This window comes from Mastigoproctus giganteus, chromosome 13 (assembly GCF_048544385.1).
Source record: "Mastigoproctus giganteus isolate SK-2022 chromosome 13, ASM4854438v1, whole genome shotgun sequence".
Classification (NCBI taxonomy): Eukaryota; Metazoa; Arthropoda; class Arachnida; order Uropygi; family Thelyphonidae; genus Mastigoproctus; species Mastigoproctus giganteus.
This window is the reverse complement of record NC_143587.1, coordinates 17467471-17487303: the sequence shown is the minus strand read 5'-3', so window position 1 is coordinate 17487303 and position 19833 is coordinate 17467471. Positions and strand designations below refer to the sequence as shown.

At 35.7% G+C, this 19833-nt stretch overlaps 1 protein-coding gene across 1 annotated transcript in view; it reads left to right on the top strand.

Annotated features, from left to right (window-relative positions):
* The window catches only part of LOC150075815 (outer dynein arm-docking complex subunit 2-like), an 85492-nt gene extending 74208 nt beyond the window's left edge, over positions 1-11284 (top strand). Inside the window, exons 11-13 of the mRNA XM_090387193.1 lie at positions 677-865; positions 5355-5576; positions 10983-11284. Coding sequence (XP_090243319.1) covers positions 677-865; positions 5355-5576; positions 10983-11093 — 522 coding nt within the window. The 3' untranslated portion in view covers positions 11094-11284. The remainder of the gene's footprint in view (positions 1-676; positions 866-5354; positions 5577-10982) is intronic.
* The last annotated feature ends 8549 nt before the right edge of the window (positions 11285-19833 follow it).

The following is a 19833-nucleotide window of genomic DNA, read 5'->3' as shown; positions in this document are numbered from 1 at the left end:
ATGGAGTAAAATGCTTTAATCCAAGTAAACAATGTTGAAATTATTTTCTACATCTAGCTCATGAGTGACTGTAAAAATAGCAAACTAGGTTAGTTAAACATGATTTTCTCTTTAGAAACCATACTGTTTCCTTCCAAATTCCATTTAAGTGATCCTGTGTTGCACCCTTAATCATTGCCTCTATGACTTTGCCTACCATGTACTCAGCGCCTCCGTAGCCAGGTGGGAAGGAGCAGCAGTGCGTAGCACACGCTTCTTGATTAGACCGGGGTTCGAGCCCGTCACCACCAAATACGGAGGATGCGGAAAGGTCATTCAGGGAATGACCACCGCATATCCCGGAGCAATATGGCCTTAGTTGCTAATGCTCCTAAAAACCAAATAACAACAACAACCACGTACACATATACATACCAGGACACACTTTCTGGTAAAATCATAGTAGAAAAATTTCCCAGCCAAGGCAAGAAAATAAAATTTTTAATTTAATGTATTTAACTATTAAATATTATCTAATTAATTATTTGTATGCTGTATTTATAGTAATAAGCAGAAATGGTTAGTAACTTTGTTGGAGGTCTTGAGTTAATTGTTGGTCTGCTGATATCTAAATATTTGAAAGTTGTTGCCATCTCTGTTAAATATTTAATTAGTTATTTGTATGTTGTATTTATAGCAATCAGCAGAAATGGTTAGAAGTTTTGTTGGAGGTCTTGAGTTAATGGTGGGTCTGCTGAGATCTGAACATTTGAACGTTCTTGTTTCCATCTGTGCTGCCATTTCGTGCATTGCACAAGATATGGAAAATCTTGCTGTATTAACTGATTATGGAATAGTGTTACTTTTGGCTAAACTGACAAACACAGTGAGTATTATTAAGTTTAATAAAAATATTTTACTATTTATTACATGCAGTGAATCTTACACCTAAAATACCAACAATTCAAGAAAGCAGAATTAAAAAACATTTCCATTTTTTGTAGAAGAGAAGGGTGTTAAAAACATCTTTCACTGTTATAGACCAGGGCTAGTTACTTATTTTGACTAGAGGGTCATTTAAACAGAAAGGCTAAAGAGTACTGTTATGTTACACTTAACCCTTTTAAAGATTAATCCTTTTGAAGGAATTAATTATTGTCACTATATTTAACAGAAATTATAAAGCAAATTATACATTTTAAAGAATTTAAAGATAATTATTATATAACAATTTCATAATGTACTTGATACATTATAACATTTTATAACGTTTTGGGACACCATGGTTTATATTCAGGCTCGTCAACTGACCGTAGTCACCAGTAAACTTTACATTTTGTGTTTTACATTGAGTTGTTCAGGTTTTAGAGGGTCTCACCCATATTTAACCTTGTGTTTTTAGATTAATCTGTCATTTTCAGGTAATGGTGGACATAAACAAATTATTTTTATAATGGAGTGATAAATTAATTTAATAATTAATTATTGAATTGTTTAGCTAAAGCTTGAAGTACTGTAAGTTTTTCATTAAATTATTAAGCAAGAGCTTATCATTGCAGTACTCACCACTAAATCCATAAATTAAGAAAATAAATTCATAAGAGGTGAAAAGAATTAAAATTAAACTATTTAAAACATGCCGTAAGGAAGAAAGTCTCGTGTTATATGGGGGTTGTCCTGATATAAAACACACAACATTATCAGATCCTTCCACTGTTGTTTTTTTTTTTTTCCAGTTTTGTAATAGCCTAATTTGCATATAATCAGTTATTTCTATTATGACTCTTGATTATGCACATCGCTAATTTTCAGTCATACAAGGGCATCCATGGTTGGTTCACTTTCAATGATGAGACCATAAAATAAAAATATGGCTGTTTAGGAATTCATAGTAGCTGATACTTCCCAAAAAAGTGATTACTGTGATTTCCCTAAACTTTTTGTTGTTATTATTCATCTTATAATGAGTCAGTTTTGCTTTTTGTATTTTGTGCATGGGTGTAGTTCCTGCAAAGATAAGGTGTAACTATAGCTTGTGTTATTCCAAGCTGTAGTTACACCTTATCTTTGCAGGATTCTCTACAGCTGTACTTCTCTGCTTGGGTACTGGCTCTTACTGTTTAATCTGATTTCCTTCATTTTTTATTCTCTAATTTTTTGTGTATTATTATTATTTTCCCCCCTTGAACTGATAACAGAATCTCAAAGTGGATTCAGAAACATCATCCATAATATAAGCAATTACTATACAGTAATACCCCGAAGTTACGCAATAGGTGGGTCCGACGAAAATCGCTTAAGTCGAATTCGCGTAAGTCGGGGTACAACTTTGCATATAAATACGTATAAATTTTGTTTAATTGGGACCAAGGACTAACAAAAACACTAGTTTAGAAGAAAAATATTATAAAATTGCAGTTCTTTATACATATTAATACAAAATATGTATTAAAAAAATAAATGACTTACGTAAAAAAGTTATTTCAATGTCGATGGCTTCATAAAATCTAACATTCGTCTGACGACACAGACTTCTTTTTTTCACGCAGAATTTCTTCGTAGCAAGCTAATAATTTTTTTATTCCTTGCTTTGTAACTATAACGCGTTCTTCGTTGTAGTCTGTTTTCTAAAATTTTTAAGCCCTTTTCAATTGAGCTGAGACCTTCTGTCAAGTTTGCAATTGTCATGTGCTTTTCGCCGTTGCCTCATTTAGGCCTGTAGCACGTGCAATATCACATGGTCTTTCATTTCGCTCAAAGCGTTTCACAATTTCATATTTTTTCTCTATCGACAGAGGCGGACTGGCCATAAGCCTTACCGGGGAAACCCTGGTGGGCCTGTTTGATTTTGGCCATAAACCATAGTATGAGGCCACTATAAATTTTCCCGGGTAAGAATTTTTGACCCAGTCCGCCTCTGTTTATCGATAATTGCTTTTCTTTTTCTCTCTGAATCTGCAGTGTCTTCACCAGTACGCTTCCTTTTCACACCTTTTAAGTATTTTACTCATTTTTAGGGAATAAAGCACAATTACAAAACGAGGAGGCACGCTTGATACGCATAAACAAAGCTGCACACATGTAGCAACTGAATAAACAACACCATAAAGGCAGAGATACACTATTAACACCTCACATTTCTAGGGGTTACTACCATAAAACAATAAAAATCCAGTTGCGTTTCTGCTAGTGGAATCTGTTATAAACTGGTAGTAAACTCCATCTAATTGCATACCGATAGCTGGAATTGTGTTGGTTTTTACGTTATTATGGTGAAATGTGTTTCCCCTAAAACAAATACATTTTCAGACTCTTCTCTTCATTCCTATCGTTTGCGTTCGGTTGGGGTGATTCTGCGTTCGACTGCCATTTCTTGTAAACACAAAGGCAAATCGTGCATAAGCCAATTTGGTTCGTGTTATATTATAAGATATCGTTACCGTATTTATAAATAGTGTATGATCGAATTCGTGTAGTGTAAACACATGTTATACAAGGACTGACTGTATACGGCTCGACCGACGCGATCCATTTCTCTCGTGAAAACGATGTAATTTCCGACAAACGTTGAGCATGAATTCGAATGCACACATATAAATATGACAGTTGGAATACAAATTCTTGTATATGTGTGCAGCTCATGCGCAGTAAAGTTGAATTTTGTTCATCTTTCGCTCTCACTCTCCGCCGTCACACCATATATCGATAACATATGAAAAACGACCTTGAAGATAGTGGGCGGCAGTGTTGCCAAACAAAAAAATCAAGAACCGCGTAACTCCGAGTTCGCGTAAGTCGGGGTATTACTGTACTGAATTTTTCTGGATGTAAGGTTCCCAATATTACAGAGCTAGTAAGCAAACTGTTGCTTTTAAAGCATGGAGCTAAGTATTTCTCAAAATAATTACCAATTTGTTTAATTTAATACAATTTGTTTTATTCTTATTGAGTACTTAATACTTAGTGAAGAGATCTGCTTTGGTTTAGTAGATTGAGATCTGTCTTGTCCATCCATACGTTTGGCAAACAGCAGACTTTCAAACACCATAAGTAAATGTTATGGATATATGGTACTCATAATAGAATAACCTTTAGTGTCCATGCGTTGCCTTGAAGTACACTACTTTTAAACAAATAATATCATCAGAAGGCTATTTTATTGTTTGAAATATGAGGCACCACTATGACAGCCTGTTTCAAAACATATTTGTCTCTTGTCAGATGGTGAGTAATCCCCTGAAATTGTCAACTAAACATAAGCTTAAAATTCTGACCTTGCAGTAGAGTAGATTTGAATAGTGAATCAGCATTGATTTACAGTTCTAAATTCAATATAAAATATTAGTGGGTGCTCAAAGCGCCCACTGTCACTATGCACATATGTATTTAGACATACATGAGAAGCCTTCAGCTACTCAGATTTCTATGGTGTCCATTGAAGCCATTACTTCTGTAGCTTGCATTTTTTCATACAGTTCTACCTCAGTGTACATAAAAATATCCTTCCAGTGGCTCCACAAGCATAAGGTTTAGTTCCAGTAAAGGTGCTAACCATTCTACTCATCCTCTGAGACACAGGACTAGGGTATTTACTTATAGCTTATAGCCCAACAGATGATAGTGATTAACAGTACTTTAGTTGATGACCATACTAAGCAATTTGGTCAACTTTAGTGTTACCATCTTCCATGCATACTGCCACAGCATCACCTACAGATGACATATGCATATTACTGCATATTCACTGAATAAGTACACCTCATGATATATTTTGATCTAAATCTATATTTTATAATTCTATATGTGCTACTCAATCTAAATTTTGAGTAGCACATATAGAATTATTCATTATGGCAAAGGCTCTGTCATAAACAATTCTGGCACGCTATGGCCATAGTTGCCGATGCACCTAAGAAATCTCTAAATCAACCAATAAACAATTCCATTAATTCCTTCATCCTTCTCTGGCCCATCAGAGAGAGAGAAAAGATGAGCACCACTGTGGGAGCTACTGTAGTGCCAGGCTTGCCACCACAGAGGGTTATGGGAAAATGATTGTAATGATTTGGTATGGCTTTAAAGAACAGGAGGAGGCCCAGAATCTGCAGTTATTTTTCTGATAAGCCTACATAGTTAAAATGGCAACCCATTCAACTTGAGCTACACTCATCAGCACAAAAGACTTTTTTGTACTATTTCAGTGCAAAACGTCTTAATGATCCATCACAATGAGACATTTTTGACTCGGTTCTGTCCACAGAGGACAATATAATAAGAAATTCACTTAAGAATTTCTTTTTATTTAATTTTGTATAATTCTTGGTTGTTTGTGTATTATACCTTGTATTTTATATATATATTATTTTTTTTAATAGAATACCATTGAACTTCGACATCATCTAGCTGATGCTATTGCATCTTGTTGTCCATGGAAATTAAACAGAATTGCATTTGGAAAAGCAGGGGTAGTTGTTCCTTTGGTTGAATATCTGAAATCTCCAAGTGAAAATGTTCGCTATTCTAGTGTACATGCCTTATATCAACTTTCAATGGAGCCTATTAACTGTGTGACTATGCATGGCAACGGTGTTGTAAAAGTATATATCACTTATTTTCATTTATTAACTATGATTTCAATTAAATCATTAATGCATTTTAATTCAGTCCATCTTTATCCTAATTGTGAATTTATCATTTGCTTTATCTGTTTTTTAGTATGCAATTTAAAAATATTAAAACCAAATGACTAACATTACTATGGGTATTTCCTTTTCAAGAGCATTTTGTAGGGTGCATGATGACTCTTCCTATGATTAAAGACGGCCCCTTTCAAAATCGGCCATGTGGTAGGCAATGGCATACCACCACATTATCTGATGCCACAGAGACCATAACAAAATCAACTCCAAAAACTGCTGTTAAAGGAAGACCTGCAACTAGGTGGAAGGATGAGATCAGTGAACTTTTGGGCATGACATTTTGTGATGTCGCTCGTATAGCATATGATCAATGCAGTTGGAGGAATTTGTATGTGGCCACAAATCTCAGGTAACTATGTGACTGGAAGAAGAAGAAGATATTGTTGCAAAAAAAAAAAAAAAAACCTATTTGCTGTGATAATTTTTTTACAAAAGAATCATTGCTTCTTGTCAAGTGACCTACTAAACTTGGCCTAAAATATTTTACCTTTTAGATTGCAGTTATTCAAATATACAAACATTTTTTACTTTGAGACTAAATAACAAAAAAATTTGAGATATATTCTTAATGTGCCCATGAAACAGCTGATGGAAATACACCATTTCACTATAATACACATTTGCAAGTACAGCAGTTGGTTAAAATAAACATTTTGACCCACCAGCTGATATGCTAGGGCATTTCTATTGTTTGAGCAGGTGTGCCTTGCATAAAGTGGCCTATTTATGACATTAATGCATTTGTATCATTACTGCATAGTTAAAATTTTTTAGACAAACCAAAGTTTATTAGTTGGCATCATTGTAACATCTCATATTGTGAAATCCTTCTCAATGAGTTGCCATCCTTATAACTATGGAAGCCTGTTCCAACATAGTTGCATATATGTTTGTGCAACCAGGTGAAGGCTTTAAAACTCGTTTATAATGACCTGAAGAATGCAATGCCTTCATATACTAATGAACTGTGCAATGTATGTCTTCTTTTAACCATAAATCATGCATTAAATGCTGCCTTTCACTCTTTCTTTATCAGTGACATAAGTTACAATAGATTAAACATTTAAGACCACACTTTCATTGTTAATTACACAGTAGCCATTTGGAACCCCTCTGGGCCATATCTAGGTACATGCGGACTGAGCAGTCGCCTGGGAATGTAGGGGGCCCGAATGCTAATGATATTTTAATTTTTTTAAATATAAAACTTGCTTGTTTCTTAATATAATACTTTAATTATAGAAAAGAAATTCAATATTGCCTTATTTATATCACAGTAAATTTATTTATTTTATAATCAGATGTTAAAATAAATTAATTTTTGCCTATTTTTATTATTTAAACCTAGTTTTAATGCAACAAAAACCCACAATATGCAGGTTCACATTTAAAACTGTTTGTTTTGCTCTGAATATAACGATATCAGTTAACAAGATATTACGACTGCATTAAAAGAAATCAAAGGACAGGCCAAAGGAAAATATGCAAAACTGCAGTCAAGGTTTGTTAACATAAATTGCTTCTTTTAAATTTATTATAAGTGTAATTGTTTGGTGTGAAACAATTATTATAAATAAAGTAAGTAAAGCCAAGCAAAGTAGTAAACTTGCGATGAACACTGCAATTATATTGATAGAAGGTGCTCTTAGTCACTAAACGAATTTAGAACATCATCATTTAAATTGTGCATGGATAAAGCTATAGACATTGCAACTGAATGAATTGGAAGTACTGTCAGTTACCAGAAGTGCAAGTTTCTAGAAAAAAAGCACAAGTTTACCTATGAAACTTTATCAGATGAACGCTCTTTTGATTCAACTAAAAGGTTCGAAATGGAATTTTTTAATATAATGATTGATGTAGCTATCGTTAGCTTACAAGAATGATTTGATCAGTTGAATGAAATATTCTTGGCTTTTCATTTATTCTAAAATCAGAAAACTTCATGAATTTATTTGAATTTCACCTTTAATTTTTTCAAGGGGACCCAAGGTGAATATTTCTTCAAAGGTCGACAGAAGTCTATATACAGCACTGAACTCCCTCCCTTTTTTTAAAAAAATTCTTTCATGTTCTAAACCATTGTTTGCATGGGTGTAATTTGCAAAAAAAAGTAGTCCTTGCAAGTAGTCCTGAAGAATCGATACCTAACTCCCCACAGTTGTCTACCACTTGAATGCTACCTTCTGTGAATTATTTCAACATGTCTTTTCTCAGCTTAAACCTAAAAAAAAATCAACCATGATGGCTTTTTTTCTTAAGAAAAGGCTCCACCTACCTTCTACCAACCATGGTAGGAAGCACCCATTCAACAGATTTCTCACACTGACTTGAGGGTTGTCTTTGGTCCCAAGTGATTTCATGATTGGATAACTCATCTATACAGGGTGATTCACTACCAGTGCGACAAACTTGCAGGAGGTGTAGGGGGGGCACAAAGACGAATCACATAGCATTGCAGGGTCCGAAATGCCTTTGTCATGCGGTAGAGGACGTTGAACGGGAGGTCGTGTGAACAGCGATCCCGCCAGAAGTCAGTAGGATGGACGAGTATTCAAACGTTTAACTGGCCGACATCACCTCGCGTATGGAGCTGCGGACTGTAACGGGCGCACCACTCTGCGCTTGTACCAGGAACGTTTCCCACACAGGCGTGTTCCTCATCATACGATTTTCGCACGTGTGCACAGAAGGTTACGTGAGACTGGTTGTTTCACCAGAGGTACCATGAATCGAGAGCGAACGACAAGGACGCCAGACAATGAGGAGAATGTCCTACGTCTTGCAGAAGGCAATCCGAGTACAAGTACTCGAGCGATAGGCCAACAATTGGGTATTTCCCAATTCACTGTATGGAGGATACTGTCAACAAACCAAATGAGTTCATACCATCTGCAACGCGTCCAATCATTGGAGCCTGCGGATTATCCACTCCAGAGGACTTTTGCTACTTGGTTTCTTCAACAGAAACGGTTCGCAAATGCTGACTTCCAGCGGGATCGCTGTTCACACGACCTCCCATTCAACGTCCTCTACCGCATGACGAAGGCATTTCGGACTCTGCAATGCTATGTGATTCCGATTCGTCTTTGTGCCCCCTACACCTCCTGCAAGTTTGTCGCACTGGTAGTGAATCACCCTGTATACAAAGATATACATAGTGAGAGGGCACACAAAGTAACAATTACTTCATGTCTTCAATTTGAAGACTATTAAATATGTTAGCAGAATTATCCATCCAATGCAGTTAATTTGAGTGGCCCTTGCCCACCCAACTATCAACAGAATCTTAAAACACAAATAGTGGCTGTTGTTGAAGTGGATTGCATACAAACATTTGATCCATTCAGAATTTGCACACATCACAGCTTGCAACAACTCTTCAGAGGTTAAATGGCAAATTTGGTAATACATGGCTAGTAGCAACCATTGAAATGCTCATTGGTGATCTGAATGCCCGTTATGTTTGGGAAAGCTCTAAGTGGAAGATACCACAATTGGCTTTTGTTCAAACTTGCTGTCAACTCTAAATGTTTCTCCCTACACAAATTCTACTTGCAGCACAAGTTTACATCATGCTGCATGTTTTGTAAAGCCATCTTCCATGTAGTGCTTATTGACAGGACCATCACTCTGTTCTACCAAGGCTAATATCTCTGTTGGCCTTCATCTTCAATTTTTCTTAATCTTAATTAATATATCTTTTAATTTCATTCTCACTTCCTCTTTTATTTTATTATTTCCAATATGAGATACTTCAGTAAGGGATTTTGCAATAAAGATGTTTATTACTAACCATCCTCCTGATCTTAACATCAACTGTAGGTATGGACATCAAAGTCTCAATGTTATTTAAGAATGTCAGAAATAGGAAGTGTTCCAAAACCAATCTTTACCCACTGACCATAGTACACTGAAAGGACAGAATTCGTGGGGTTCCTGGGAAATGCAACACTGTCACCCCCTCTCACTAGTGGACGAATCCACCGCTTGGCATGTATTAGGTACACTGCATTCATGTAGACTGTAATTTGATTTCAGTATGGATAAACGTTGAGTTAACTGACTTTGAAAGAGGGATGATAGTGGGTAGCTGATGAATGGGTTGCTCTATAGTGGAGGTGGTACATAAATTGCACCACTATCCCGTTCGCCAGTAACAAGAGTGTATTGGGAATATGCCATTTCTGGAATAACATCTCATTGTGGACAACATATGGGTGCAGAAAGGTGATGGAAGAACGTGGCCGCCAATGTCTGTCTCGCATTGTTTGCCAACCCGTGAGCAATAGTTGCCCAAATCACCACAAACTTCAACAAGGGAGAACATCTCCACCAAAACCATCAGGTGATCATTAGCCGCAATAGGTTATGGGAGCCGCCGACCCACCAGAGTCCTATTGCTAACATGACGACACAGGACTCTACACCTCAACTGGGCAAAAAAACATTGGCACTGGACCTTGGATGATTGGAGACAGGTCTCCTGGTCTGATGAGTCCCGTTTCCAGTTATTTTGAGTGGATGGGAGGGAGTATATATGGTAAAAACTACACAAAGCTATGCCCCGTCATGTCAACAAGGAACTGATCAAGCAGATGGATAGTCGGTAATGGTCTGGGGCATGTTCAACTAGCACACACTGGTACGTCTAGACACATCTCTGAACAGTCCAGATTACGTGTCCATCTTTGCAGACCATTTGCATCCCTTCATGGTTATCGTGCAGCCACTGGACAATTGACTCTTCCAGCAGGACAATGCACCTCCCCACAGAACCATGGTGACCAGCACATGATTCAAAGAGTATTCCGCAGATTTTACCACCATGGAATGGCCTCCCTGTTCACTGGACATGAACCCTGTGGAGCATCTTTGGGATGCTGTGGATAGGTTCATTCGAGCTTTGGATCCTCCACCCAGGAATGCAACGGAAGTATGGACAGCGGTGCAGCAAGCGTAGATGAAAATACCTGTCGAACTCTTTCGTGAACTAGTGGACTCAATGCCTTGCCATTTGACTGCCCTTTTCTAGGTGAAAGGTGGGCCTATCTGTTACTAGGAAGGATCCCATGATTTCTGTCCACTCAGTGTACCTTTTGAAGAGAACCATTAATTGCAACCATTTTCTTCCTGTCATGTAACCATTTTGTAATTCATCTAAGGATCTTAATAATGATCACTGTTTCAGCTTAAATAGCAACACATGCAGGACCAAATTAAATGCTTTGCTGAAATCCAAATAAACAAATTTGTTTCTAAATATTTTTCCTTGTGTTAATTAATTGCTTATTTTTCTTTTAGCTTCTACTGAAAATGGTACAAGCTGAAAACGAAAGTGTTCAAGATGATGCAGCAGGCTGTTTACAAAATATCCGCAATCTTGCTTTGACAAGAGACAAAATACCCTACTGAGTTATCTGCTTCTTTTAATTTTTTTTTTGAACCAAAAATGCAACTAACTAAAATTTGTAAACAACTTCAACTAAAAACTGATATGGTGGACTACAATCCAGGCAGACTTACAATCCACTGATGAAATTTTGACAGTTAGAAAATTATCTGTCTCATCACAACATCCAAAAAATGTGATCCAGTCCACGAAAAAAAAAAAAAAAAAAAACATTTTTGCTTTGCTAATGCTTAACTTTTCTGATCCCGTAGTATTGGGGAAATATTACTCTTGCTAGACTTTGACACATGGGTCAATGCTGATATCTGAAATTCTATTCATTTTAGACCTTAAGGTGGAATGTAGGAATTCTTCTTGGATGTATTTTTGCTTTGCATCTTAAAAAGCAGCAAATCAGCTCATGAACACACAATCACACATAGATGCTTGAAAGGGCATCAGGTGGGGGAGAGTAAAGTGACCTTCTAGTAAAATATTAATAAAGATTTATTTTTTTTTTTAAATCAGCACAAATAAAATATGTACAAATATTTAGTAATACATTTTGTGCCATTAAAATAAAATGCAAGATTCTAATATTAAGATCAGAGCATGTCAATGATGCAATATTTTCAATAAAAGCCATTTCTATCCACAAAGACCTGTTTTGTGTGTTATTTCTATATCCTTAGTTATGTTAATTATTATTTTTAAATTATGTTAATGATTCTTGCATGCAAGCAGTAGAGAGAATGATTCTTGCATGCAAGCAGTCCTTATCATGCCCTTTGTTCTGAATTGCTTGCCATTTTTTCCATATAAATTCTAAACAGTAGATGTCTGCATTGTATTTATTATTATTAGCAAACGATGGAAGGCAGCAAGCCTACACCGCATCAGCAAAAAATAAAACCCATACAGGTCTCTGCATCGCTTCTAGCAACACCAACAATTTTTTTTCATACATCTGGAGTGAGGGTTGCAGATTTTAAAGGAAATAGATTGCTGATACTAAAATTGTCTCCATGACATATATGCCCAGGCATTGCCTTCATCACTTACCTACCTCTCCCAAATTGAGCAAAAAAAAACTTAAATAGGAATGAAAATGAATTTTCAAAGACATCTGGCAGCCTATATCTTTATAACATCTATAGACACCAGACATTCATAATTATCTTTACTTCTTCCAAAAAATCCATGCACAACTACTTTAAACGATCACCAAGTTGTTAGTTCCATAACCTGTAGTTTTATCGCAACTACATCTACTTTGAGGACAAATTCTTCATTTCAGTTTTGCATCTGTTAAATTGGGTAATGCTTCCCTTAGGTAGCAGAATACACTTCCTTTTTTATCTATAACCTTAAAAGTTCATTAACCCAAGCTTTATATGCAAAGGTGGAAGAAACGTTTTTTTTTTTTCGTTCAATCAGCAGACATTACTTCTGATAAGGCATACTTTAATTTTCCCAGTTAGCCACATCCTCCAATTTGTGGTGCAAGTAATAGAGCCCATATATGGTGCACAAGTTTTGGTGCAATGACCAGTCTTGCAACTGAAGTGTAGAGAAATATTTTAGAATATAGCAGAAATCGTAAGGGTAACTCAGACACTTTCTTTAACAATACAATGCCAAGCAAAACACAGAAGAAACAAACAATATGCAATAGATATGCAGATAAATTGTACACTCTACAACTGTCTTTCCATTATAGAGGTGGGAGGAAGCTAGACAAGGTTGAACATGTTAACCCTCCTCAAAATTACTGCCATCTGTGAGTGCATACAAACATTATTTGCAGGTAACAGCAAGAGATCATTATCATATCTACTTCCCTAAGTTGTAAGAAACAGCCCTGCCATTAATACCTGCATTATCTACAAATAACTTTTCTTTACAGAGAAGCTCATTAAAAAAAAAAACTGGTGGAAAGTGTTACACTGTAGGACACTTTCCACCAGTTTTTTTTGTAAATGTTCTCTGATATTTCTGTCATTTGGCCTCCAAAGTGGGCAACCAATTCAGCTCTTGTTTTGGGGCTGCCATAGCACATTGTCCAGGATATCTGAGTAGACCTCAGTATTCATGGTTTTGTCCCAAACAGCCAATGGTATCAGGCCAAATCACAGAAAAATAAAAACCACCGCCATTACTTAGGGTGATTAGTAGCTGCACAACCACAGTAACCCATATCATGCAGCATCTTGCGCACTACTGGTGCCAACATGTCCCAACTATCTCCCTAAGGGATTATGTGCACTTCAACAACCAGCATTACAAATGGACAATTTTTTGTAGGCCTTCAGAGGTTCCCAAAGTAATTGTGGGACAGTTTCATTCCATTACCAATCATTGTCATAGGGCTCTTCAGTGCTGTGAAATGTAATGTACAAACCAACTGCTTATGTGGCACCCTATTATCATTCTATGCTAGGAGTCTTAACTCTGTCAATTACAGCATCTTATATTCTCAATCACTACTGTCTCCTCTAAGGCCTCTGGGCCATTTTTTTGTGATTTGGCCTGATACCATTGGATGTTTTGGACAAAAACATGAGTATACTTAGTTATTTGACAATTCCTTAGGTAGGCATAACCAATAATCAATGGAGAGGTGGCTGTAGGGCAGTGTATATATTTTGGGTAAACATGAAACCTGTATAGGCAGGAATTGTGACATGTTATTGCAAAATTTTAGGAATTATTTTTGAAATCTACACAATTTACTGCTAACAACTGATATTAGTGAGATAAAATCATGTGGCTAGTGAAATTTGTCTAACCTTAAGGATCTTCTGACTACCCACTTTTACAAAACAGTTAATTACTGTCTGGCTGGAAGAAAATTTTTGCAGGTCTATCCTGCAGCTGCCATCCTTTTTCACTTTAAGTTTACAACAGTGTTTGTGTTGTCCAAGAAAGTTAGGATGTCATCAAGATTTGTTTACTCAGTCCATTTAAGGCCTTAAGCACTTCTATTAGCTCTCCTCACAGGCACCTTGTTTCCAGATGTTGCAAATGTGTGGGTTTTTAAGAGCAGAGCATTGACAACTAAGGCCACACTGCTCCATGCATACTTTCTGTAAATTGTGTATGTTCTATGGTTTATTTTCTGTTTGCTAGATGAAAAACCAGTTTCCAGGAGAAAAAACCATGCTACCCCCACCTGAGACAGACTAACTCAGCCACATTGTGAAAAAAAGCCCATAAAAATTCCTCATGTCATCAATAGGACTCTGCATCTTTTTCCACCCAATGTGAGCAGGATGGTGATTCTACCAACTGTGCTACCAACGAGGGTGGAGGTGGCAGCAGCGAAGTCTCTTAATGGTAGAGATACTTTTTAGCCCCCAACTAATCTATTTCTTCTTTACACCCATTTCAACAGATACACGTCCTAAAATGAAACTTTCACTTACATGCAGTACTCAGGATGTGGACTGACCATTGCTTTGTGTGATATAATCACCTTTTTCCTGCTAGTAAAATTCCTGTATATCACTGACAGAACCAAGTGCTCTCCTAGGAGCCTGTGTGCACTCCTTAGAGAAGATCATGTCAGGAAGAGATGCCACAATAGAATGAAAGACAGAAATAGAGGTGTACAATCCTACCCTCTGTTTCCTCTCCTACCATCCAGACCTCATTCTATTCTGGCATATCACCTTTTCTTTGTGCTCACATGATTAACTATATTCACATTCTGTATTTAAAGCACTGCTAGCCACTCATACATTAGTTGATAAACATTGCATACAGCAGCCAAAAACTACCAGTCTATTGTGTTTGCTTTTATTTAATGTATTCTATTTAATTTTGAGTTTTAAATGCATATATTTTGTTATCTTTCTTTTCAATTGATCCACATCTACAAGAACTTATATGCATAAAAACAAGAAGTTTGGGTAGGCTGAAAGATGAGCCACTGTCAGAAATTCCATACCCAGAATTTAAGCAACTGTACACCACACAATCTTTCCATTACCCAAACATCTGAATGTGTTGGAGATATGCACTCCTGAAATGATTAACACATTTTCTGACACTTGTTTTTGCAAGAGTCCTTTCTATGTGCCTTTAGTATAACTTATATTTTTGGATTATTAATCCAATAATTCATTCATCAACTAATCCTTAATCCAGCTAAAGTTTATAAGAAAATGCTTTTTACACTAAATTTTCAGTTGACACACTAAGGATGATATTTCATTTTTCACAAACTAAAATAAAAACTAAAGAACCTTTTCTTGTGAACCTTTTATAGCACTCTAGAGAGTGTACTTGACACTAAGCAAAATCCAAGCAATAATGCAACTAGCCCATTCAGTCAGTGTGCTGGTATCACTCAGTTCATTTCACATTCCTGTCATTTAGTGTTCATATACTGGCTGCAATTGATTTTTTTTGTAAATCCATAAGTAGCTACATGAGCTGAATTTGACCCAAGAAAAACTAACTTTCAGGCTGTGATTATAAAAATTGTCTTACAAAACTGTGCACTTCTTTTGAGCTAAAGTCAAATTGTCAGTACAAAAATACAGCAGTACATCCATTTGTGTTGAATGTGGTTCAAATCCATACAACTGCAAACTACAGTTAGTGATAATACTGCCAAAATAACTAAATTATAAATCTACTGGCCCATTTGGTCATTCTGGAGTATAAACAGAATATTTAAACATTAATGAGGGTAGGCTAATGCAAAAAGATCTAGATCAACAGTTCCTAACTTATTTTAATCACAGAACTCTTTTCACCTTGATAAAAAAAATTTTGGAACCCTGACAATTTTTACTGATTATAAATAAAACAAATCAAAAATAATTTATTGAAAATACAAAAAAATTAATAATGGAAAAGCAAATATTAATTCAAACTGGAAATTAAGGTGAAGGATTAAACATCTTTTCTTTCAAAGTTTGGTTTCATTGTGGACAGCTGAAGTGTAGAGCGAAAATCTGCTTTCACACAAATGTGGTACAAACAACAAATTGCCTTTTTGAATAAATTCAGATATTCTTCTTTTAAGTCACACCAAAGTTCTAATGAAACGTCATTAAATTTAACTTTTATTTGGCTGTTTGATGTTAGGTCGATGAGATTTTCATATTCTGAAGTAGATGGTTTCTCTGGTTTTTCTTTAATATTGAAAGGATTGAAAACCCAATAATTATTGTAATCTTTTAGTAGAGGAAAGTATTCATTTAATGCCACAGTTATTGATTTTAGATGAGAAATAATTTATTTTCAACTTTAAATGACTGTAAAGTCATTTAAAGTTGGAAATGGATCCATATTTTTTTCAACAGCCATGGTCCAGTATTGTAACTTTCTTAATAATGATCATAATTTATCTTGTGTTGAAAATATTTACATTTTTCCTTAAAGGGAAGAGAGAAACATTCAATTTTGTGAATATCTGCCAGATAAGCAATTTTACTCAACCACGAAATATTTCTAAAGCGATCTGCTAATAGAAATTTGTCTATATGTAAGAATATGGCAAACAATTTGACAAGAACTCTGCCACATGACAGCCATCTAATTTCAGTATGTACCAGCAAAGATACATGTTGGCTGCCCATATCTTCACATGTAATTTGGAATATAGTTTTTAACAGTTGTTTTCACAAAGTTAATTTTCACTGCTTCGTCTAAAATACATTTTAAAGATGAAGGGATATTTCGAACAACCAGTGCATGTCTATGAAGAACACAGTGACTACTCTTACACTGTTTTAGCAACATTTTTAATTCGTGTTACTGCCCCTTTCACAGGGGCTATCATTGATTTTGCACCATCACTACATACATTGACACATTTCTCCCAACTTATTCCATGAGTCTTCATAAACTCATCAATACATTTAAATATCATTTCTGTTGTATCGGTTTGTAAATTTTCACAGAGTAAGATGTCTTCAATAGGATTATTGTAGTAATAACAAATGAAAACTAATAAAGTTGATAGGTTTGCAACTTCCGTTGTCTCATCTAATTGTAAAGAGTACTCATCACACGACTGAAGTTTTAAAATAAGTTCCTGCTCTTAATTATTAACCACTCTTACAACGTGAAGTTTTTAATATATATTTTATTCAGCATAGCCTAAACTAATACATACAATAGTGTGATGTTTCGGGTATCTTGCCGATACCCATCATCAGACCGTGCTGCTGACCACCTTCAGAACTGAAGAGAAATGGGTAAAAGAGTGGTCAATTATATATATTAATAATTCTTAATATATAACAACCACTTAACATCCTTCTCCAACTATAAGTTCCTGCTCAATATTCTCAACCATATCACAAATTCTGTGTGAAACTATCATTCGAGAAAAATTTTATTGATTTGTCTACAGGATTTCTCATCGAACATCTTTGATGCACGATTTATGAATTTCAGAAATTGTATTCACTTCCCCTGCAAGCACTATACAGTAGCTTAGTTTGTAGGAAGCCATTGTTGCTCTTTCATTATCCAACAAAATGTTGTTTTGTGGAGAAAATTTTTCCTACAAAAAATTTGACCATCTTTATTTTTATATTCTGAATGGTTCGTTTCAAAATGTCTGCACAATTTAACTGGTGCTAACGAACTATAAGATCTTATTGCATAATATACATAACGCATCAGGGGCCTCGGGGAATGCAAGTATTCAATTCATCCACCATTAAACTAACTGGATTTTATTTTCCACGAATGAGAGCCACACAATCTGCAGGCAGGTCCCCTCTCCCTATGGAATATTAATTTTTGAAATTTTATTTAAATAAATTTTTCATACAAATTTTAAACTATTAATTAGAGCTCAAACTAATTTTATTGCAGAACCCCAAATGTTAACGGCAGAACCCTACGGTTCCACAGAACACAAGCTGGGAATCCATGATCCAAATTAGGCAGATGGGCTGAGAACTGCAATTTAATGGAAATATAACATACTTTACAGATTAACATACTAACTCTGTGGTATGACATGCTGTAGTAGAGAATGAAAACACGGGGGGGGGGGGGTAATGCTGCAGTCATATCAAATTCTCCAAGCACTGCTGCCAGGACAGCCCACAGGATTTTGTCAATGATATAGAGCAGGGGTAGCCAACTTAATTTGTGATACAATCTACTTTTTTTCTTCAAAATGTGCCACAATCTACCATCTCAAGAATTTCACTGCACATAGTTAAATCAATTGTTTATAAATTTTAAAATTAAACAATTCAGAATTTTTATTTTAAATTGACATATTTAAATTTTTAATTTATGCAAAATTTGTGTCTTCATGTCATCTGCTAAGCTTTCAAAATCGGGGATATACTGTGATAAGGCCAACAGTAAATCTTCTGTATGTCCATAAGAGAACGGCAATTCTTCATCTTCACTTGTTTCAAATATGAAAAGGCCAATTCACATAGATATATGGAACCAAAACAGGAATTTAAAAGTTCACTGCATTTTTTTACATTTGGGTACTTCTCTCAGGAAACATATTTCCTAAGTCTTTTTCTGATAATCTAGCTTTTAGGAAGATATCGTTTTTCAATGTAATAATTTCATTTTCAAGTAATATTTTCTCCATGTGAAAATATGATTTTTTCTGAAATTTTCGTTCGTATCTGAGTTGACATTAAATGGATAAGAAATATATTGAACAATGTCTTCAATTGTTTTAAAATCACCAAATCTGGTTTCAAAATCATCTACAACTTTCTCAATTTCAGAAACTCATTTCTCACTAGCATCATGTGCCCATGCTAATTAGCATGGGCACATGATGCAAGAAAGCAAGCTTATATAGCATCAACCAAAAAACAACACACACCCTTCTCATTTCAACCATCCACTCACTTCAAATGTCTAGTTCTGCATTGAATCTATTTAAGCTATCAACTTCTACGACAGATAGAAGTTTGTTCCAACCACCCGCTGACTAAAGGCAAACTTCCACACATCTATCCTACAACTGTCTTTCCTCAATTTGAATTTATGCCCTCTCAGGCAATTATTCTGAACAATAATCCCATCATTGAGTATGCTCAAACCATTCAAGACTTTGTACACCTCAATCACATCACCTCACAGGTGTCTCTAGTCTCCAGACACTGTAATTTGCAAAACTTAAGCCTTTCTTTGTAAGAGCAACCCTTTTGTTCCATTCACTAATCTTGTTGCCCTTCTCTGTACTCGTTCCAACAGCTCAACATCCTTCTTAAAATGAGGCTTTCAGACCTGTATACAGTATTCAAGGTGTGGCCTGACATTGCCTCATACAAGGGGATAATCACCTCTATCCCTGCTAGAAAAATTCATGTATATCATTGACAAGACACCATGAGCTCTTGCAGACCATCTACACTGCTCAGAAAACTTCATATCTGCCTGCACAATTTTCATTCTCTACCACTGTCAGTGTAGTACCACACAGTTGATACGTTACTTGGGGTTACTGCTTCCTATAGGCAATACTTCACATTTGTCAATGTTAAACTTCAGTTGCCACCCCTCAGCCCATCTGGTAAATCTGAAAAGCCAGATCACACAACCACTCCATATCTTGTAGCTGCTGATAATCATCTCCCCTTTGATCAACAAATTTTTTTAATTTCATTCAGCAAATTTCGAAATCTCTGTAGAAAATTACTCCGACTCTGCCACCTCACATCTGTGAGTGATATCAGATCTGGTTCATTTTCATTGAGTTGCATTTTGAAATGTCTCCTTTGAAGAGTCCTCTGATGGAATTCACAATTTTGA